We start from the raw sequence: 24,067 nt of genomic DNA on the forward strand, positions 1-24,067 counted from the left end.
TAGAAATTTGCAGTTTTTGATGAGTGTTTTAAAGACATTTTACTCACTTTTCATAAAAAAAAAAACATATTGTTAAAAATGTTGTAATGTACGGAACCCTTGGAACGCGAGTCCGACTCGCACTTGGCCGGTTTTTATAAAAAAACTCAAGTGTTTCCTGATCCAAAAGGCGTTTTATTCGGTCAAGGAATTCATGGAAGGCTAATTAATGTTAAATGGAAAGCTAGTATTATTATTCCTAACTTATTGGAACGGGGTATAGCTACTCTATTGTCAATTTAATTATGTTTATTTTTCTAATATTTATAATGATACCTAATTTTAATTGTATATATTTCCGACATACCTATTGTATATAATAATGTAAATAACGCGTCTGTGATAATGTATGATCAATACAAATAAAGAATATGAATATGAATGAATATAACTTAAAAATAGATTCTATACCTACCATTAAAATGTAGAACGCAAATTAAAGTTGTATGTACATTGTTTCGTCAAACGATGGATACGGATGATAAGTAGGTAGTGACAGTACCCTAGGTAGGTACAAATTTCTACACCAATGTTAAGAACAAAAAATTAACCGACTTCGAAATATGTCGAGGTTTTATACGAAAAAAGCCGTAGCCGGTTCAGGTTAAGTTTTAAACTTTTTACATTTTAATATATGGGTAACTACAGTAGGTACAAGCAGGGCTTGTTAACGTTACCAATTCACATTATAAAGTAACGTTACTTAACGTTAAAATCATAAAAATACCTTATTACCGGTAGTAAATGGTAACGATACTTGATAACTTAACATTATTATAACGTTAGCTAGTTAACGTTAATTTTACCGGTAATTTTACTTTTTATTGCAGGGCTTGTTAACGTTACCCAATTCACATGATAAACTAACGTTACCAAACTAACGTTAACACTATCATTCTTTAGGCTGATATTTGCTTGTAATTTCATACACAATTTTAAGGCCAGTAGACCTTATTGACCATAAATACGGCAGGGCTTCTGTCAAATTGAAATAGAATCAGTCAAAATACATTAAAGATAATTATGTACGTTAGTAAAACTCAACTTTAATTCTAGTAGTTAGAGTTCATAGTCTTTTGTCATTATTCTTTATGTTTATCAAATGAAAGAGGTGGTATTCTACTTGTTTAAGATCTTTGTCCAATATGCATTGCGTCTCACTCTCTCATTAAGCAAAATGTGAGACGCAAATACACAATGGACCGAGATTGGACAGATAAAATACCACCCGGCTGTGTCGGAATATATTTGCCAAAATAAGAAGGTTGCAAAACGTCATAAATTAGTTTGTTAAATATGATGGTATAGCTAATTCGTTACTTGGTCGGTTTATATTAGGTACAGGCGTCTTTGATATAATATACGTCTAGATTATATAGGTTGGATAATGTCTTGATTTTTTTTGTGAAATATGGAGGTGTTGCTGAAATGTAATTTAGTCGGATTATATTAAATGAGACACCTATTTATTGATGTTACTGCTTGCTTGTAAAATAGTCTGGTCAGCACAGTTCATAATGTATGAGAGCTCTACATGAATTCTCACACCAGAGATTTTTTGAGATGTGATAACCTATGTTGCAAATACTATATTTAAAAAGAAATCTCCACAAAATATGTCACATTCTTTTAATAAATCCAAACTATTATTAAAATACAAAAAATATATCAAAACATGAATCCGACACTCGAGATTTTAATATCATTTTATTTTACATTTCCAATTTCCGTTTCATTTACACCCAATATTAAATCTTTTTCCGTAATAAAATGCGTATATAATTACTGTCATCATCTGTATTTATTTTATTTCTTTAACCCCTTATTCATAAACGCGCTACAAACTTCAATTAGCTAATAATAGTAATAATCGTTTGTCCTTATCTGTCACTTTAACTTATGTATTTGTAAGTAAGGGATAAACATAATTGAACTAAATCAGGCCCGTAAAGTTTATGAATAAAGTGGTTAATCTTTATTGCACAAAAGAAAAACCTTATAGTACAAGAGGCGGACTTAATGCCATAAGGCATTCTCTACCAGTTAACGATGGCTTGTCCTCCGGGCCATTTGATCGATGACCTCCTTTGATTATTTATTTTTAATGGACGCCAAAATCCAGACAGGAACTTCGATTTTGACATTTACCACAGTAATGCGGTCGGTAGCAATGTGGCGCTTCAAAATTGCTGCAGTCGACTGCATTGCTGTAGAAAACGTGAAAAAGGTCATTCAAAGGGTAATAGGGTTATATACACCGCGGGGGTTATTACCCGAAAGATTTAAACCAACGATTTTAGATCCTAATTAGAGTATATAAAGTTATATAACACATAGTCCAAAAACCCTTAATTTAAAAGATATTAATTATTTAAAACAAATCACAAGTTAAAAAATCTCAATTCTAACACACCCTTATGCGTGACGTAGCCACCAACTAATTTTACACGCAGACGCACTAACTGCATGGTTATTAGCCAAATTCGAACTTCTAACGAAATTTTGTTCTGTTCTCAATCACGAGAGTGCAAACTATTTACCTTCACGATAACTGGGTGATAGTTTGACGAAAATGACGAAATTGATGTCAAGATATGCGCAAGATAAAATCTTTAAATTTGATTGACTGTAATAAATAAAATTCGCCATGCCGCATTATCCTCCGGCTCATTTAGCGGATATTCACTTTGTGTACGGATTTGGAAACCCGAAGAACTATGTGCTTCCGGCACGACGGACCCACTTCAGCCTCGTTCCCAGTTCGTAAATTGGCTAGACGAACAATACCCTGAGAGGTGGATTGGCCGTGGAAGCAACGTCCTAACCTGGCCCGCCCGGTCACCCGATTTAACGCCATTGGTTTTTTTTCTATGGGGAACTCTGAAAGATAAGGAAGGAATACTCAACACCAGTGAAGTCTGGAGAAGAATTATTAATAAAAATTCGAACGGCTTCCGAAGAAATAAAGAACACTTTTGTAAACCTAAATAATGAAATCCGTTTAAAATTAAATCTTTGTGCTGAAAACGGTGGTACACACTTCGAAAACCTAATTCATTCTTCTTCTTCAACCTAGCGTTTTCCCGGTCTAGCGCCAGGGTCCGCTTTCCTGCTCAGCCTTCTCCACTTTGCCCGGTCTTCGGCATCCTCAGGTGTGAAAACCTAATTCATTAAATTAATAAAAAAGCGTAATTGTTTAACATAGTTGTTTATTTTACTTTACTCAGTATAAATCAACACATCGAGAATTTAAAATACGTACTGATAAGCATGATCGATATTTTAACAAAAGGTCATTCATTGATTTTAACAAAGTAATCATCCCTTTCCAGCTGTAGTATGAGTTAAAACAATAAGAGACATGATTTCTTTCGGATATAATCATGGTTAATGGCTTTGGTTATCTCACTCAAAGGAAAAGATTTTATCGCAAAGTTTCAACAATAATAACTGCACTGTACCTACTGTTGTAGTAATTAATAAAGTTTTGATACATTTTGTGGTATTTTGAGGTGCCAATCAATTGAAATAATTTCAACGTAAACATGATCCTAGACATAACTTGACACTTCTTGTCATGGAACACATGTCACTGCATTCGCCGTGCATCGTATGATATCGGAGTGATTCGTGAAATGTCATGCTCGCTCTCTGTGTCTCTACTTGAGATTAATTAAACTCGCTCACTCTCTGAATAAAGGTTTGTTCACAAAGAAGCGGTAAATTAATATGATTTAATTTGTACTGAAATAGTAGTTTAATTAAAATATATAATTGGACCCATGTTGATATAACATTATTTACTCGTACTGTCGTCAAAAATACGTGGTTTAAATCTTTCGGGTTATTAAATCCCGCGGTGTATAAGATGAAATGATGCATTAATAAAACTTTAGTTAACTAACAATATTATATTAAATCATTAACAACTTTGACAGCACGATCTCTTCGCAGGTAGGTGCTCTACAAGGAGTTTATATTACAACATTATTTCCAAGAAATAATCTCTCATTATTAAATTATACAACGGGACTTAATCGCGTATCGTTGTATAATTTAATAATGTGTAAAAATCGTGAAAGTTTAAATCAGTGTAATCTCTCATTGTTACGAAAATGTTGGTAGGGTGGCTTTAGGTTACTTTTCGTTCATATCGTCTTGGATATGGGTGAACATGGTGTTAATACACTCAGTATCAATCAACCTGTAAAGATATTGTAGCCTGGCCTTTTCTCGAAAAGTCTTCTAGAAAAATTTACGCTCATGTCGTCTCGGATATGAGTATATTTGGTATCAGTGCATTCAGTATAATATCCTGAACACAAATATATGAGATGACAAGCGCGAAAGTGGTGAGGGTAGTTACTGTGATGCAAAGTTTTTACCATTTTTCTTTTAAACATACCATGTGGGGTACCAAATGAAAGGGCCTTGTGAGTAGATCACAAATATATAACATACTGTAACACTTTTACTACTTAATCCAACAAATTATTTGAAAACGTTCAAAAATTTCACAATGAGTTGATTTCCAACTGCTCTAAATTGACTAAGATAACTTGATCCCAAGTTTCCTTGCAATTATACGTAATCGAGAGCCAGGCTCATACTAGTTCTCATGTCGCGATGCGCTATCGCTAACAAAAACTAAGCGTTACGAATTGCTGACATTTGCTTCTTTTAGTTTCTCTACTCAAGCATCGGATGACAGGATCGTTGAAAAGGGACAAACATATCCTTTGACGTTACGTTACTCTTCTCGTGAATTGTCAAATTTTAAAATTCGAAATTAGCTTTGGAATTTGTCCGGGTGGCTATTCGAAGTATAACTTGGTGGACGGTACTTACTAACCAAATAAGCTTGAGATCCAGTATCATAGATAGTTGTAAGACTTTAAGGGTCTATTTATATCTGACTGTGCATCCTGTATTCTAAACGTTTTGTGAATAGATATAAAAATTGACACCTATCATTTTTCACATAAACACAGACACTTTATGCATTGAATTATTAAACCTTAACGCAATGCCATAAGTCATAAGGTATATTTTCCTAATATACCTTGATGCTAATTCGAACTTTGTTATAAAAGATGTCATTTTATATCATTCGCGCGTGTATTTCACTCGTACTAGATGAAATATGTATTGGTGCGAGCGAGACGGTTGGGCGAATGATAACAAAATGATATATCTTTTTGACATCTTAAACAAAGTTTGACTTGGCCTCTGTGGAAGCCTGGAAATACAGCATACTTCATTGACTTTTTATGCTGGAAATTGATTTAATTATTGCGAGAAAAATAAGTATGTAGTCTTCAATAACTTGTACAGTTATGTACTGCCAAAAAACTAGAAGTGTCCATTAATTGTGTAGAACATTATTTGCTGTTTGTTTCCAAAATCATGCTGCTATTCTGCGAATATAGCAGTTCCTCGGGCAGATAAATTAAACATGATCGAAACAAATACTATTAAATTAACCACAATAGTAAACTTTTCTCTCAGTGTGGGATATTCTCGGTCATGGAAAACTTACAAAATTATTGTTTTTTTCATTAAATCTATAATTAATATTATTGTCGGGAGAAATTCTGACCGTGTAGTCGTATAAGCTTCATAGCCCATTCTTCAAAAAAATTCTAGTTAGAAATTACTGTTTAGGTAGTATAAAAAAAAAAAAAAAAAAAATGTTATTTATAAAAAACGGGAACAGATATCAAGTTGTTAATTCGCAGACGGGTATTCAATATGATATATAATTCACCCGTGTAGAAACATTTTACTGTGCAATTAATGTAACTTTAACTTTATATTGACTCCACTATTAGTAATTCGGTATTGTTAGATTACAAAGTAATCTGGGAATCGGTAATCAGATTACAAAGTAATTTCGAGTAATCGTGGAACCAGGAATCAATTACGAAATGCCCATCTCCATTTAATATGTCTTTGTCTCACGGAAGTTTTGTTATTAAAATTACCCATCTCTGCTTGAGAGTGAATGAACATTCGCTCGATTGTCAACGATGATGGCACCTATCAGTTAATCAAACGGTAAATAAGCAGCTGTTAACGTTACCTACTAACGTTAACAATGGTGTATCGATACCTTTGACTTAACGTTAGCTCAAATTGACAGCTGCTAACGTTACCATTTTGTTACCGGTAAAGAGTAGTATAACTAACGGTACCTGGTCTAACGTTAGTTACAACTTAACGTTAAATCTGTCACCTTGTGGTAACGATACCAACTTTTTAACGGTATTTAAAGCCCTGGGTACAAGGGAAAGCCGCTTTGTGTGGAAATTTACATAGAAAATTACCCGTTTCCATTGCTCTTGAATGCTTGTTTCTTATTAAAGACAGTCTGTGTAAATAACACAATAAAATAATGTTAATAGTTTATATTATACACCTAGATTCCTTTCTCCATTAGTAATGGTCGTGTTTATAATGTCTATTTATAGTATTTATCGCAACGCAAACCAACCTGTAGCGTTGAAAAGACGATTAGTTCCTACTGAACGTGTTTGTTTGTACCAAGAGCAGTAGGTATATTTTATAACCGACTTCCAAAATGGAGGAGGTTATCAATTCGACCGTATTTTCCGGGTATTTTCATCCAAAACAGTGCCATTTCGTGAAATGGAACTGATGGTGATGACCAGAAAGGAACTCTTTAACAACGCATATTTCAATTTTGGTGATTTCGGTTTAAAGATCTTTAAAAGATTTGTCCTTTTCGTTATTTGTTAAGCAAGTAAGTTTTGGAGGAATATTTGGTTTAAGCTCTAGTTCTGATGATGGGTTCCATGAGGTTCAACTCCTTAAATGTTGATGGCTACAGATCCAGACCTTGAAACGTACCCGAAGCGCGAAAATGCTGTGACCTGACAGTTTGACCACTTATTAAATGAAGAACAAAGATGGTTTCTATTTATGCTGCTTTGCCACAGGCCGGTATGCCATAAGCCGTAAGACATAATACTGTGAAAGTAACTGAAGTAAACTAGGCGTCTCCACCTGTGAGAACCGCTTTAAGGATACAATAAAAGTTAACGACCTTGATATGATCACATAGCTATAATTATCACGGATTCTTATTTGAGTCTCAAGTAAGTACTAAAAACATTATCCAGCCTGTGAGGGCGCAGTCTAGGTAAACAAAAGAGAAGCATAAAATGTGTGAGTCCCGTTTATGCCCGACGTATAGGTAATGCTTTTTCTAAAAACTAAGTGAGGGACAAACATTTTACTAATCACGGTATTATCGGTGATAAAAAAGCCATAAAGTGTATCTAGCTCTTGGAATATTGTTGTATTGACACGGTCAGAACAGAATACTAGTGCAAGTTATATTAAGACTGCGTGACGTGACGCGCCACACGCCACTCGGGCTCGCTCGGCCGCTCTCGCGCATAGGGCTTGCAAATATTCGAAACTTTCAGATATTCGAATATTCGACTTTTTCTGACGACGTATTCGAATATTCGAATAATTATTCGAATATTATAAAAAATAAGAAAAGGAACGAGAAATCGGTTTATTATCGTTTTATTCAAAAGCTTTTTTCACATATTGCTAAAACTAAGGATATTTGGCAGAAATCCACTTAATTGACTAGATTTTATCATCGTACTATTTATAAGATGCCCACATTTATAAAAACAAGTAAAACGCCAAAATTAGACGTATTTAATATTTCTAGATAAAACTTATTATAAATGCGTCGGTGCGTGAAATAATATAACTTTAACCATCCAAACACCTAGGTATGTAAGATATTTTTTTATTTAGGTAATTATTTTCCGATTTAAATTAACTTGTAATCACTCAGAGGCCTGTAAAAAGGCTTTTATTTTCATTGTATTTTGAATCTTTATTGACTTTATTTGTTTTGGCAAGTTATTATTCTTAATGGTCGGCTAATTATATAATATTGGAATATTTAAGGGAAAAAGTTAGTTGAGTACTGGGTGGATTATTCGTCAGCTAAAGGTGCATGGTTAGATTACCAAGTTGGGCAGGTTTGGTATGATTAAATTTGAGAATTGCGATAAGTGGCAAGGCGTAGACTTCAAAAATTCGCTTAACGTACGCTTGTACTGAATAAACAGAATGACCCTTTAACTTAAAACTTACGCACCGTAAAAATAACATACTTTTTGATTTCGTTTTCTTTTAAATTGAGTTAGGTTTCACTGTATTCACGAAGTCTATCGAGAGGAATACAGTAAAAATATTATTTCCTTCGTATTTGGGTACCTACCGTTCCTCATTCACTGTAAATACCCGTAAAACACACAGAAACTGTAACTACAGCGGATGACATAGATTTTTTTATAGTAATAAAAAATATTCGAATATTCGAAACCTGAGCGGCCGAATATTCGAATATCAAAACAGGTCGAATATTCGACAAATTCGAATATTCGAATATTCGAATTGCAAGCCCTACTCGCGCAACCTCGGCGCGGCGCTCGCGCATGCTCAACAATATTTATTTACAAACAACCAAACCGGCTTAGACGTTCCTCGTTTATAAGCTTTTAACAGGAGAAACTTGAGGTAAGTTTTATTACTGTTATTAAAATAATTGAGTCTTGGTCTGTGCATCTGCGAATTAAATTCTTGGTTATTTTCTAGTAAAATTTTAACTATGCTTGTGACCCCTAAATATGAACGATAGGTACATGCTTCGCGCCAAACCACCGTTTGTATGGAAATCTTATCTTATTAATGTGGTAGCTTCAAAATTTAAGATTTTAATGGCGTATAAAATTGTAAAATAAACTGGAAACTCATTCTAACATAATAGCAAAAACAGTTGAAACGCATGGCCGTTTAATTGTGCAGTGACACTACCTTACCAAGTACATAAGTATTATTAAATTTAATAATACTTATTAATAATTTAAATAAATTTAATTTAGTACGCGCAGCCGTTTTCTGCTTCTTCGGGTAGTTATATTGATTTTTTTAATCCTTCAATATTCTTTTTAAAATAACATTAATTAGGTTAACCCTATCATTTTCGATTCCCTTGAGAGTGTCGAAATATACGTTTAATGCGACATTAAACGGCCGTATCATTGTTTACGTTATAAGTTTGATTTTTTCACATCTTCAAGGAACTGTAGATTTGAGTAGGTATATGGTTTTAATTTCAGTTCCCGTTCCGAGATAAATGGTCTTGGCAGACAGACGGACGGACGACAAAGTGATCCTATAAGGAGTATAAGGGTTCCGTTTTTTTTTCTTTTAAGATACGGAACCCTAAAAATAGATACTAGATCTCCTTCAAACCAATTTTTGGTGGAAGTTTGCATGGTAATGTACCAACATCATATATATATATTTTGTTTTATCATTCTCTTATTTTAGAAGTTACAGGGGGGGGGGGACACATTTTACCACGTTGGAAGTGTCTCTCGCGCAAACTATTCAGTATAAAAAAAAATATATTAGAAACCCCAATATCATTTTTAAACACGTATGGGTTAGAGGAAAAAAATTTTTTGAGTTTCAGTTCTAAGTATGGGGAATCCCCAAAATTTATTGTTTTTTTCTATTTTTGTGTGAAAATCTTAATGCGGTTTACAGAATACATCTACTTACCAAGTTTCAACAGTATATTCTTCTTAGTTTCGGAAAAAAGTGGCTGTGACAATACGGATGGACAGACAGACAGACAGACATGACTAATCCATAAGGGTTCCGTTTTTTGCCATGTGGCTACGGAACCCTAAAACGGTCAACATATTATACAAGTTATTAAAGTAACTCATTAATTTACGATATTGGCTTTATGAGTCTGTTCGGAAAGAGAAGAGTCGTGGAATGTATTGGGCCCCATACATTGTGGAATGTCGTTGGACTATTCTCTTTCCGCACAGACTCTTAATCTCTTTGACTTGTTGCCCTTGAATTTAAATACATACATCTTCATTATTGTATTATAAATTATAATGTATTCGAGTAGGTGTTTGATACCGGCCATGTTTACTGAGAACGATAAAATTAACTAAAAATAAAACGAGCGATGCTTTACCTTAGGCACTCATATTTGGCGTCCCAACTCTTATCTACTCTTTTATCTCAATTGAACCGCTCTCTATAAGTTTATTGTGAAATTGGTCATACAAGTAGGTAAACTCGAGCAGTAGTAAGTACTTTTCCCTATCGAGGCCCTTTGATATTTGAAAAAACTACTATGCTAAATATTATGTTTTATTCGAAATGACTACCGCCATCTGTACTGGGTGCAAACTGCAAAGTGCCCGTCACACTTCTACATCCCATTTCTTTTCTTTTTATTCCTGATAGAACTGGGAATTTCATCGAAAACAATATTTCTTTATTAGGGTTCCGTACCTCAAAAGGAAAAAAACGGAACCCACGAGGTCGAGGCCACTGTCTGTCCGTCTGTCACAGCCTATTTTCTCTGCTTAAAGAGCTCATTTTGATAGTTTCAAATATATATTTATTATAATTTTAAAATAAATAGGTTAGAAGTTATTTAAGAAAATAGCCGAAAAATTAACATTCCCCCTTTAATTATGAAAAAAATACACAAAATAGTTCTTTACCTATAGACGACAGGAATACCTATGGAAATGTGCAGTCAAGCGTAAGTCGGACCCCTTGGAACGCGAGTCCGACTCGCACTTGGCCGGTATATTCAAAATATAATATAAAATATTATATATTTCTGGTATTGAGTGTGCTTTAAAACAGGGGACTCATAGTAAAAGTTGTTAAGTATGACCTAAATATTCACCTCTCAGAGTATCTACAGACATAATAATTAAAACGGCCTGTATAAGTTACGGCAAAAAATGTAGACGTTTCGATTTGTAAGGTTAACCTCTGGATTGAAATACGCACGGAAAATTAATATTAGGTATCCAATATTTATTATTGTTACCGGACCATATTACGGAGAAATAAACTGCCTAGGGAAATTTTCTAATAACATCTTACAATCCAAAGCAGTTATTTCGCCGTTCGACCGACAAAAATTTATAAAAATTGTTCTCATCTATTTATACTCGTTTACAAATTACTTCATACGAAGAAGACGATATCTATAAACCTATATCAATGTGGATCTCTATGCAAAAATAATAATATTACAAAAAAAACACTCAAAACACTAACCTAACCTATCCAATGATACCCCACCCACACTGTAGGGTAGAAGCGAAAAAAAATTACACAAGATACACTAAAAAAATTTTTTTTAGATTTTTATGTACGACTTTGTCGGATTTATTGATTTATATATCCATGCCAAGTTACACTAAGGATCACGGAGCAAAGCCCCGGACAGACAGACAGACGGACGGACGTGGCGAAACTATAAGGGTTCCATAGTTGACTACGGAACCCTAAAAACGCTTGCTCTCCTCGATTACCCTGCTACTGCTAGTCTGTATATTAAGTTTTGGTAATTTTATTTGCTTAGAAAGTTGTGTGTCTTAAGTCATAACACAATTTTGCTTTTTTTTACCGATTTCAACCACAGAGATGGTTAAATCGTTGACATTTAGGTATCAGTTCTCGATGAGAAGTTGTTAAACCGGACGCACGGGTTGGCCAATGTCAACGAACAATATAGAGTGTGCATCCAAATACTTTCTTTATAAACTATATATGTTTTACATTAGGTATAAGGTAATGTACTTGGATGTACGTTTAATTACTTAAATTTATGAATCTGGTATTCATATACGAGTATGGTCAATACTAGTTTCCAGTCAAATTGGGTGGGTCACTCATCACCAAATTCATATTATACTCAAATTCTGAGAACATGACTGCATTCAAATAACTTTAATGTAACTATACCAAGATACACAAACTGATCTATAATAAATAATATAGCTGTAAAAACCTTATTTTAAAAGACTAAAATAATTTTAAACTGTTCTATAATCTTAAGTAAGAAGTAATCTATGGTAAACCCGTAGGGTAAACCTAAAAAACCTAATATTTTCTTTACCAAGCAAAATATATAATAAATTTCCAGATAGAAAAAATAAATCAGTTCTAATCCTACAATTTGAGAAAAAGCTGTCAATTTTACTTATAGACAGATGTATATATTCAATCTCAAATTTTAAACATAATAATATATTTTTAAAGTACCTTGACTTGTAGGTAAAGAGATTTTTAATGTGTTGGAAATGTTTCTATTTTACTGTTATTATTTAAGATTGGCAATATTTTTTATGAATTTATTTTTATGACTTATTCAGTTAGTATATAAATTATTTTGGCATTTTGACGATTCAGTGACAACTAAACATATTGGCCATAAGGCACATAACAGCGCCACCTGGTTCGAGCCTCAAACTTGACTTTACATCTATAGCTGGTCAACCAAACCTTGTCAGTAAAAAAAGTCGCGAAATTCAAATTTTCTATGGGACGATATCCCTTCGCGCCTACATTTTTCAAATTTGCTGCCTTTTTCTACTGTCAAGATCTGGTTGACCAAGTTTATATTACAATCAATAACTCTTTGGTATTGGTTAACCTTTAAACGAGGAAACAGTCGAGAATATTTTTTGCTTTGGATATTCAGTCGGGGTAAATTACGAGTATTTGTCCTTATCACATTATCACGCAGCGGCATCTACCTACTATCAGCACGAAAGAATCGATTACTTAATATACATAAATCTGAAAACAGGCTTAGCTATTGCTGTCTAGCCCACAGCTAGATGGAAATTTTTATGTAGTTTGAACCTATTTTGTAAATTTCATAGAAATTATTGGTCTGAACAAATTGTTTAGGTACATAAATAATATCTAAACAATTCGCTCACTCGATAGGTAGTACCTATGTGATTAATTGAAGACACCAAACTACTGACGTTAAGTTTTATTAGTCTATACATACATATGTGTGGTTTACCTCTATTTATGCAGTTGCAATGTTAGGAAATTCAATATCGATACCTTAGAACAACGCTCTACCGGTGTCAGGTTACATGTGGTCATATAATTAGTTGTTAGGCAGTCGATCGTGCGGGCACGACGTAGTTGTAAAAGTATCTTACTACTCACGTCATGGAATCTAGTAAGTGCACAAATTAGCGTCCTACCTACTTGCTTATCGCTAATTACTGATATTTCTATTTTTAAAGTAATTAAGGCAGCATAATAAATTATCATTCTATAACTAATTGTATTGCTTCCGTCACCAAAACTTCAACTAATTGGCATGATACTTTGTCGACTGAATTTAGTTGACAATACATCGTATTAGATGATAATGGATACGTGTACGACCTACAAAGAATTACAAACGTGTGATAAACGATTGTGCGAAAGATCGCTATTGCGATAGACTGTTGGTCTGTTGGCTGATTTATTACCTATACAGTCAACATCAATGGTAGCGGATGAAACAATGCACCAAAAGTACCTGTAAGTATGCTGCAATACTTTTCCAAATAGAGATATACTTATCTTAACAGTTTGCGTTTAAAAGTATCTGTCACAGTCGAATTGTTCTACATACAGGGTGTTTCTTGTAACAGGAGCAATAAATTAAACTGTAGCCTGTAATCCTCAAACTGACCAACATTTGTTCAACAACTTTAAAAAAAAAACTTATGTTTTGATTTATACACTTTAAAATTTATTCTAAGACGTAATGTATTGCAAATTTTGTTATGTTTAAAGCGTGACAAGGACAAGCAACGCCAAACACATGATGTCAGCGTACATTGAAGGCAATATTTATTTTGTATGAAAAAGAGGAAGTCTGAAGGATTCATTATTTTTAAAAGTTGTTTAACAGAAGTTTTATAGTTTGAGGAGTATATACGTTTTAATTATTTGCTCGTGTTACAGGCAATGAGACGTAGTTCTTATCTTACCGGTTACTTTTGATGCTGACTTCACTTCTTCTGAGTCGTTTTGTGAGAAATTATTGATGGGGTAGGGTAGGTAGTTATGCCTAACCGCTAGGTTACCAACGCTTAACTAGTAGCCTTTCAGGTACCTACAGCTAACATGTAATTTGATTGATAACACAAGTTTCCTTATTTTATGTAAAATATACGAAAATCTATGCTAAGTAGTAGCTAACCTATATTATGCCCTACCACGGGTACCTACGTCACATAACCGCCATTTCAAAACCAATTTGATTTGGAATGTATGATGCAAGAAATCGCTAAACTATTGAATGAGTTTTTTATTGGCAGTTGCGGCTTATTGCGTGATGGAGAACAAAAAGATAATATCCGTGATTTTGTTCTTTTGTTTATTCTAGATATGTTATCTATTTACAGTAAGTTATTTTGTAGAAACAATTGAATAGTTAGTAACGCATTTATCATAACATTCACATGACTGGTGGAGCCTAGTATTGAAAATTTTAGTATAGTTTATCGGGCATAATTGTTATTAATTATTTATTTATTAGGTTTCTATTTAAGTGCACTAAATGCAGATCCAGCAGTGAGCCACTAAGGTGATCTTGGTAAGATAAATAGGAGGTCGGTTCAAGATCATTTATGTAAGTAATTAAAAAAAAATACTTCTATTGTTCGAGTTTTTATCCTCTAGTTACTACCTACTAATTAAAGATTACTAAATTAGTTTAAGCGGCATCTACAACTTAAGTGATTTTGAAAAAAAATATATATATTTTATTTTAAATATGTTAGGAAAACTTACAGCTAGAGTAACAAGTTAGGTAATAACATAGAAACCGCATAGAAGCTGCGTAGAGTACCTACATGGCGTGCAAAATTACAAATCTAGTAATACATACTTATTTTACTTACAGTTATATTTTGCTTGTCTTGCTTGACAGGTAGAAAGGGTTTAGTGAACGAGAAGAACAAAAGAAAAAACATTAAATAAATAAAACAGTATAGAATACATGTAAGAGTTAACAGTGGGAGAAGTCTTGACTTATTAGTTTGCGTATAGAACTAAGTGTAAGGCCTGAGTGGACGCTCGAAGCGGAGCATTCGGCGGGGCGTGCAGCGTGGCGTCGGGCTCACAAGTGATTTGAGCAGCGTGCACTAAGGCCGCTCCTATACGCTTGCATTTGTTTAACATGCACGCCGCACGCCCCGCCTCGCTGCACGCCCAACTCGAGCGTCCACTCAGGCCTTAAAAGCTACCTATCACAGAACAGATCGATTGAATTAAGTATTATGACTATCTTATTAAACGCAAAATATTACTTTAAATGTATCATTTAAAATTGCACTATAGGTTATACCTACAAACTAATAACTGAACGTAAAACTAAATATAATTATCTAAAGGTGTATTTGGTACCGTAATCGATTACATACAAAACTTGTATGTAATCCACTACGGCGACAGCTTTCCCTGTGCGCCGTCATAGAGAAATATAGTAAGACAAGAGTGCTCACACCATAGTTCCATATATCAGTTAGACTATTAATTTCAGTGTCTACATCTAGCATCGAGTAGCGGAACTATCAGTAATGCTACTTGACAATAGATGTAGCACCGACCGGAAAGTCTTATCTCAACAGCATAAGACTTTCCGGTCAGTGCTACATCTATTGTCAAGTAGCAGTACTTATAGTTCCGCTGCTAGATGCTAATAGTCTTTTTGGTACTAAAACTGATGTATGGAGTGAGCAATCTATGTATTTTTTTTCTATGGCGCCGTCTAGGTTTGAGTTTCTAAGACTGTTCCCCCTCTCCGATGTAATTAAAGAACAAGTCAAACATTGATCATTAACATCAGCTGGAAATAAACCTGCGTGCACGTGACGCTGCCAAAAACTTGTTTTTATCATCGTTAAAGTGCTTAGTGGTTTGAGCTCGCTGTTTCACATATAAAGCTTTGTAGGTATTCAGTCTAGACGACAGTTGAATTCATTTCACAGAATGTCTAGCTTCTGTAAAACATCCACTTTTAAGTCGCCCGACCGGGGACAAGTCAAAGCGGTTAAAGTGCCGTAGGTTCAGAAACGGAGTTTAAAAAAATTACTGTGCTTTTTTTAATCACAATACGGCTGCCATAAATTAAATTAGCAATCTTGAAGCCTTTCTCGAGGGACTGATTAAATCCTGAGTTTTTAATTTCGCTCCATAGGCAAAAATCACGAACATAGGTATAAAAGGCACTTTATAAAATTGTAACAAATTATGCACAAAAGCCAAAAATATGCAAATTGCTTCTAAAAATCGGCAATGTCATGTTTGAGGGAACGTAGGTATCGATTTTTTTTAAACGTACAATAAATTAAATATGAAATCATGATAATGCGCACTACCGGGCACGGAGTTCCATCTCGCATGATCTCGCTAACGCTTACACTCAGTGAGAGTGAGAGAAGAACACGAACATACTGGGCCTTAAAGAAAAGAAAGGTTAGTCACGACCAACTCTCGCATAAGAAACGTATGCGTCAATGTAAATCCCGTGTAGGCAGTATAGGTATAAATCATTAACGACGGGCACACACTGTTGGGGTGAACTTTTTTTGTACCTAAAAAAAAAAACACTCGATAGCAAAGAAAATCTTTCTCGCATCTCTCTGATAAGAGACTGGAACCGTGAAGTTATGTTTTATTTTATTGAAGTGTAAGGAATTAACGTTTATTATTTAATTATTCTATGTAGAGTCTGTGCGGAAAGAGAATAGTCGTGGATTGTATTGAGCCCCATACATTCCACGACTCTTCTCTTTCCGCACAGACTATTATGTTTTATAAATAATCAACCCAATCATAACCATCACATCACATATTAAGATTGATTTAAAATTATTGTTTTTTTTCGTTAATTTAATAAATTAAATGAATAATAAATTGAATTTATTAATATCATAATAAACAATAATTGATTAGATACCTGAAGCATGGCCACCATTTCCAATAAAATGTATTCTTAACATCTGAATAAACCTATAGTTATTGGTACTTCTACTCCTAATAAATCAGAAAGAAACATGCCAATAGAAGTGCTATTGTTAAGAATGGCCAATTACTATGTAGTGGCCAATAGCAGTCTCCCTACCTTTATTTTGGGGAACAATTTAAATAGTAGGTTGAAAGGAGGAGTGCTTACCTTAAATATATTGCTTTAAATATGTATCTTCTTTTGCTTCTATGTTTCATGATTGGCGGATACTGTATGAGTCGACTTAACGTTTCTTTTTACCATCGTGCCGATAAGAAATACATTGGGAGTTTACAAATATTCATAAAAAATATATTACGAAATATATTACGCCTTTGTCCGCAGAATTTTTTTAGATGGCGCTTTGAAAAGTATCGTCTTAGTATAGTACAGTACCCTATAGTATAGTACCCGAGTAAGAGAAAGATCTCAAAATTGAACCACGAGCGTATAGTTTGTAGCTTTCTAATAGAGCCCGAAGGACCGCTCGTGCCACGTGCCACAACCACCTGCATAAAAAATCGGTACTTCGGTTACTGAGTGCCGGCGAGTCGAACGCTACAGAACCAGTCTAAAATGTGTCCTCGAGATGCGTAACAAAGGCGCGTTATCGGAGAGCGCACCTACACTGGTTTTTTGAGCGTTGGACTAGCCCGCGCTCAGGTGCCAAATAGAATAATTAGGACCCTTTTTTGCAGGTAAGTAGCACGTGCGGTTTTACTGAACAATAGACAATAGGATAAGCCTTCGGGCTCTACTAGAAAGCTACAAACTATACCGAGTGGTTCGATTAGTAGAATCTTGAGGTTCAGGGCAGGAGAGTTAAACAAACTTTTCTACCGAGTGAAACACAAGACAACACAAGAGAAACACCTACGCGAAAAAATATCAAGTGTTAACAATTACAAATAAAATCACAATGAACGCTATTAAATGTTTATCTTATCAATCATCATTAAAAATTCAACATTTAAAAATAAATTCTACCAGTCCAGTGATAAACAGCTCAAAATTTGCATCAACTTACTTTGCCATTCTTGTGGATAAAATGGAACTTTCTCATTTTGAAGAATATCAGATATTTGATGGGCAATGTAATAAGTATTTTACTCTACAAATATATCGCCTCTGTTTTCAAGGCCTTAGAGTGCGTGTTTAGATATTTTTAAGCACCTTGGGCCCTCCGATATATCTGATGGCGACTGTACCCACTAAAGAGCATTTTTTATTTTATGTTTAAAACTGTTTGGCATCCCAGCTGGAAAATAAATTTCGCCCGGGCGTTCGGTAACTTACATGTTTGGTTTCAGTAGCAGACGGGATCGCCATGTCAGTTATAATTGACCCATCGGACCTGGAGAGGGAATACTCTCCGAGCCGGTGGTCGACGCGCTTCGCCACCTCGCAGGAGGTGCTCCAAAACCACGTACAACTAGTAACGGCAGGTGCGTAGACAGAGTAGGCCATGGGTAGTAGGGCGGTATAGATAGTTAGAGGTTAGAGAGCAGATAACGAATAAGTATCATGGTTTATGGAAATCATCAGTTACATAATAAGTAATTTTAATTTGTCAAAGATATACTTCATATGTACCTAGTAATAATACACTTTTGCCCTATTAAATTAGCTAGAGTCTGTTCGGAAAGAGAAGAATCGTGGAATGTATTGGGCCCCATACGATCCACGGCTCTTCTCTTTCCGCACATACTCTATCAGACGTGAAATGGTATGACAATAGTATTAATCAAATATTAATTCTATTTTTCAGCAAGTGAAGAGGCAACCAACAACATTCCTCATAAACTCGAGATCGAATACGGAATCACCTTAAATCAGAAACTAGATATTTTCGGCACCGACTTACCAAACGGTAAGTTACTTAAAGTAAACATCATTTAGCTACAATAGGGGAGAGACTTTAATGACATCTATTGCTAAGAATCAAGGTCAGGTGGCAGCTGTTGGGATGAAAATATCAAGCACTGCGACATTTACCTACAATTGGGCGGTATTTAATGAGTACAGTTTGTTGCAAATTCTGGCTCTTGCTCAATTTTTTGATGATACTTTCTTAAAAGAGTGTTGATTCGTACTAGTAGTTAGTAGGTACTACAATGTACTTCAGGGAAGGCCAGTTCAAAGCAGCTGACATACAGACTATATTTGTTTTGCAAAAGAGAGCCATTCGTTCTATACAGGGTGACATTTAAGTCGTAACTCCAACTCCATAAACCCGTAATTCTAATTCCATAAACAACAAGAAATTTAATGCCCCTACTCTTACTAAAATCAGACAAGATTTTTTTTTGTCATTTATTTTAGTTTTACAAGTGGCAATGTGGTATTTAAACAGCTTTGTAAGATATTTCAAATGAAAAATTAAGTAAATTTTATTTCTAACTGGAACAAATGACAAAATTGATGTCAATGACAGTTCCGATTCAAAGAGGCGATTCAATTTACTAATTTAAATATCTTAATAAGCCGTTGTAATATCCTAAATTCACTTATAAAAGTAAAATAAATGACAAAAAATAAACAAAAAAAAACTTGTCTGATTTTAGTAAGAGTAGAGGCATTAAATTGCTCGTTGTTTATGGAGTTAGAAAAACATATTACTGATCACGACTTAAATGTCACCCTGTATATAACTTAAGAGCGCGTGAATCATTAAAAGAACTTTTCAAAGAAATTAATATTTTAACTGTAGCTTCCCAATACATCTATGATAGTATTATTTATGTTATTAAGAATCTAGACTCCTTCACTAAGAATATCCATAACTTTAACACTAGAAATAAAAATAAGCTTGCTATCAGAAAGTTTCGTGTCCGTAAAGTACAGTACATTTTTATAAGAAATTACCTGAGTATGCTTTAAGATTACCCTTTCCAGCTCTTAAGAATTACTTAAAAAAGTCATTGATGTTGAAGGCTTATTACAGAGTCGAGGACTAGGTACTTGACATACAAATATGCATGGTCCAAACCAGAAACTAATAAAAAGTAGTAGCAATTAAAAACATTGTATTATGTATAGAGTTATAGGTGACCTAGCTCAGGTAAGAAAGCACATCAAATATTTTATGTTGGTAATTCATAACAATCAATCGGATGTTTTCCCATTTCTTTTAATAACTTTGTTTTCTTTTCCTTTTGTAAGAATTGATAATGTTTTCTGAAAGAGCTACGTATTTGTATGATTCCATGTACATATTATGTATATTTTTTTTAATCAAATTTCTATTACACCTTATGTGCATGAATTCTATAGTCATTTAAATTGTATTTTTTTCCTTATTTTCTCGTAATGTATGTTAATTATAAGATGTAATTTTTATTTGAAAAGATGTGTCTCGCCGAGTTTGTTGCCGGTCCCATATTGGGATACCCTCCTCCAATTGAGGGGGGATTTAAATCTTCTCGGGGCAGAGGTGTAGGGTTGGAGCCGGTTAGCTTTATTTGACGTTCATAAGCGCATTGTAATTATGCCTACTGGAATAAACTATCTTTTTATCTTTATCTTATCTTAATTCTGGCTGGAAGTTTTGCTCGGAGAGTTTATAAATAACTATACTTAGCTAACTGATAATGCTCGATGGAAATATTTCAGATTCGCCAATCCTCGTGTACGTGCACGGCGGCTACTGGCAGGAGTTGAACCGCGAGATCTCGCGCTACCCGGCTGGCCCGCTGTACCGGGCACGTGTCAAGACCGTGGTGGTGGGCTACGACTTGTGTCCATCCGCCACCTTGCCGGAGATCGTTCAGCAGATACAGATTGCCGCCAGATTCGTGTTCGAGTACGCTGACAAAATGGGATCGAGGTACGGCGTCTCTTGTTAACATCTAAATTATTTTTAAAGTAACTGCTCTCATGTTTTGCCGTTAGGCAGATAATATAATTATGGAGCTGGTAAGCAACAGTAAAGTTATATGATGAAATTAATGATAGGTAATTTGATTTCTGATGATAAGTACTTAGTTTAGGTACGAGTATATTTTTTATTCATTCCTAGATTTTTATACTTAGTTACATTAGTATTTTAATATGATATTTTAATCATACATATTTATAGATGAGAATGTAAAGAATGACGAAATAATCATGCTCCGCCATCAATTGTTTCGATTGCATCACTCTAACGACTCTAACTAGTGATAACTAATACTATCTACTCGTATACATTTGTGCCAATGTTGATATTTTTACCTAATAAATAAGAATAAGAATAAGAATAATATTTATTTGAAAGAAAAAACCTTATTAATAATACATAATGTCCAGTGGCCCCCACACTAGGCTATGCCTGTCACGTGGTGGCCGGAATTGAAATTAGTAAAGTGAAGGTTAAGTAAAGAATTAATGACTAATCTAATAGAATAGAGGTAATGAATGTAATAGTTAGAGAAATTAAGCAATTAAAAGAAAAGGAAAGAAAAAATTGTGGGTGGATGCGTGCGTGCGTGCATGTGTGAGTGAGTGTGTGTGTGTATGTGTGCGTGTGCGTGTAAGGCTACAAAGATTGTTAGCATGTAAGTTAGGTGATGACCTTCAACAGCATCTCAGTTTGATTGTAGTTAAGACTTTTAACCAGTTCTTAATTACGAATTTTGCTTCAAGAGGGACTTTTCAGATATATTGCAGGACTTTATAGATCAATTTAACATAATATAATATTGAGCAGTTTTTTTTGCAACGTATTCAATATATATGTAAATGCAAATTACGTGAAACAGCTTAAGAAGTATCCGAAATACAATGTACGAGTAGGTACTTACTTATTATATGTTTATATTTTCTACACAACTCGCTGCTATCTTATTACCTGAAGTTACCGAAAGAGGGACTTTACAAATGGGACTACATGAGCACTTTTATTTTTTGTACTTTTAAAGAAAGAAACTGCTGCAAGATGATCTCTTGTTCAGTCAGCATCAATAGTAGCGGATGAAACAACGCGCCAAAAGTATCTGCCACCTTCCGAATAGAGATACCGTGGATATATCTAAATCTCTACAACAGTTCGCGATCTTAAGTATGTGCTACAGTCTAATTGTTCTAAATAATAGACATACCCGTTGTGTTAAGTCATTATAGAATGGTATTGGTATACTTTTGACGCGTAGTCTGATCTAATCTGATAATATTTTATTTATTTCGACAGAGGCGTATACTTCGCTGGCCATTCAGCCGGCGCCCATTTGGTGGCAAAGCTCCTGTCAGACGCCGACTTCCTGGACAACACGCCCGGCTCCAACCACCTGCAGGGCGCCTTCCTGATCTCCGGCATCTACGACCTCCGCGAACTAGTCCTCACCTCCGTCAATGACGCCGTCCAACTTCCCACCGAGTGGGCTGTCCCGCTCTCCCCACAGTTCGACTGCTACACGCACCTGCAAGCTAGAAGAGTACGACTATACATCTTGGCTGGACAAAACGATAGCCCAGTATTCAAAAAACAGTCGAGAGAATTCTATGAACTTCTGCTAAACACTTGCCTGACCGCTAACATGTACCTCGAAATTAAGGATGAGGTGGACCACTTCGATATAGTAGAATGTTTCGCAAATGACGACAATTATCTCAAAAACCTACTGGTACATGACATAAGAAAGCATTTGTGATGATCTATCAATGTTAATTATATAAATCATAATATACTTATATTTGGCTTGGAATTCTTGGTAAGTTGTGTGCCTAATAAGTAGATAAAAATTTTTTTTCGTGAAAGCTTTTAAGAAAAAGTCACAAGCGATCATATTTGTCTAGCGTGTTGATTAAAATAAATATTGTGTTCAAATGGCATTTCAAGAGCAAATATTTTTATACATTTAAGTATAATCTAACTAGGTACTAGTGGGTACGAAGAAGACTGTTAATTAACGTAGTTTAATTAAGATTTAAGACTTGTGTGTAGTCAATAAATGTAATATTGCGTAAGCATTTACACTCAAGAGCAATTAAAACATGTAAGATAAACCCTGGAGCAAGAGAAACGCTTGTAGGGGATCCTTATTTTCTTTTTTATTACCAGTCTTGACTCGACCAAAATAAACTGTTTCTCTTACGTCAAATGACTTTATGGAAATTCTATCTAATTTGTCAATTTTATTGCTCAAGGCGGTAAATTAATTATTTTAATGTATTCTGTTGATATTTCTGTATAATTGGATTAATTGATACCTACGACAATAAATAAGAACATTGGTACACTAAAAAAAAATCATTGGTTTAAAATATTATTTTAAAACACATTTGGCGTTTAATTGATCATATGCTTCGGTGTATACGCGGTGTATAAGGACAACCTAATAGCCACATACAAACTTAAAACGAGGTGATGCTGCAAGGAATTTGTTTAAGGAATATAACGTAGCTTAATACTATAAGAGTGAATCCATTCTCTTACCTATATATTTGTTATGGTTTGTTATGCAAGTCGAAATATGTCGAATATGAATACACAGTATATAATGTCATATTTCTTGAATCCTAAGGGCCAATCCCGCCAAGCAGAAATCTTCGGTTCACGAAACGGCGTATGTGCTGAAACTTCCACTTAAAGGTGTAAGTAGATCTCTTGTTACATCTCAGTTGTAAAAGCGACTCTCTTTTAATTTAACTCTTTATAATTGTAAAACAGATTTTGATCACTCCTTATTTATTTTATTATTTTACATAATTTATTACTTTACTTAAAAAGCCATCAATTAAAAAGAAAAATATCAAAGAATATTTTAACTGTCTAAATGGTCGCCTCTATAATGCCTCTATAAGGCGACTACCTATGATTAGTGACACTGTAACGGAAAGTAAAGACACTCTTGTCAAGCTATCATAACATTAATTTCGAAGAAAAATATTCATACCAATGTTCAATAATCATAAAATACGGCGTGGTCGAAGTGAACCTCCAGCGTGGCCAAAATACCATAAAGTCACAAATTTCCTCAGACACGCCAGGGACGTAGGTACTAGGTACCACGTTCGTACATTAGTGGTTAAGGGTCAAAAATGAGAAGATACTTAATTACTGTATCTTTCTTTAAGTTTCCAAAGGTCTATAACACGATTGCCATGCGTAGCGAAAAGCATAGGTACCTAAAT

The 24,067-nt window shown here is 34.5% G+C and overlaps 1 protein-coding gene across 2 annotated transcripts; it reads left to right on the forward strand.

Annotated features, from left to right (window-relative positions):
* The first annotated feature begins 8,499 nt into the window (after positions 1-8,499).
* Positions 8,500-22,626, forward strand: LOC134661113 (kynurenine formamidase). Of its 2 annotated transcripts, none has more exons than XM_063517061.1 (5): positions 8,500-8,610; positions 18,268-18,402; positions 18,726-18,827; positions 20,570-20,783; positions 22,125-22,626. In XM_063517061.1, the coding sequence occupies exons 2-5, from the start codon at positions 18,285-18,287 to the stop codon at positions 22,582-22,584; spliced, it is 894 nt and encodes a 297-aa protein (XP_063373131.1). In that variant the 5' UTR covers positions 8,500-8,610; positions 18,268-18,284; the 3' UTR covers positions 22,585-22,626. The 2 variants fall into 2 exon arrangements, with proteins under 2 accessions (XP_063373131.1, XP_063373130.1); XM_063517060.1 differs by having other exon boundaries at positions 8,503-8,610; positions 18,271-18,402.
* The last annotated feature ends 1,441 nt before the right edge of the window (positions 22,627-24,067 follow it).

Source organism: Cydia amplana, chromosome Z, assembly GCF_948474715.1.
Source record: "Cydia amplana chromosome Z, ilCydAmpl1.1, whole genome shotgun sequence".
In the NCBI taxonomy this organism is placed as follows: domain Eukaryota; kingdom Metazoa; phylum Arthropoda; class Insecta; order Lepidoptera; family Tortricidae; genus Cydia; species Cydia amplana.

Excerpts from the sequence above, each read along its gene's own strand:
- LOC134661113 (XM_063517061.1), top strand. The coding sequence starts at position 18,285 with ATGTCAGTTATAATTGACCCATCGGACCTGGAGAGGGAATACTCTCCG. Across the intron at positions 18,403-18,725 it reads CGTACAACTAGTAACGGCAG|CAAGTGAAGAGGCAACCAAC; the intron begins GTGCGTAGACAG and ends TCTATTTTTCAG. Across the intron at positions 20,784-22,124 it reads GCTGACAAAATGGGATCGAG|AGGCGTATACTTCGCTGGCC; the intron begins GTACGGCGTCTC and ends TTATTTCGACAG.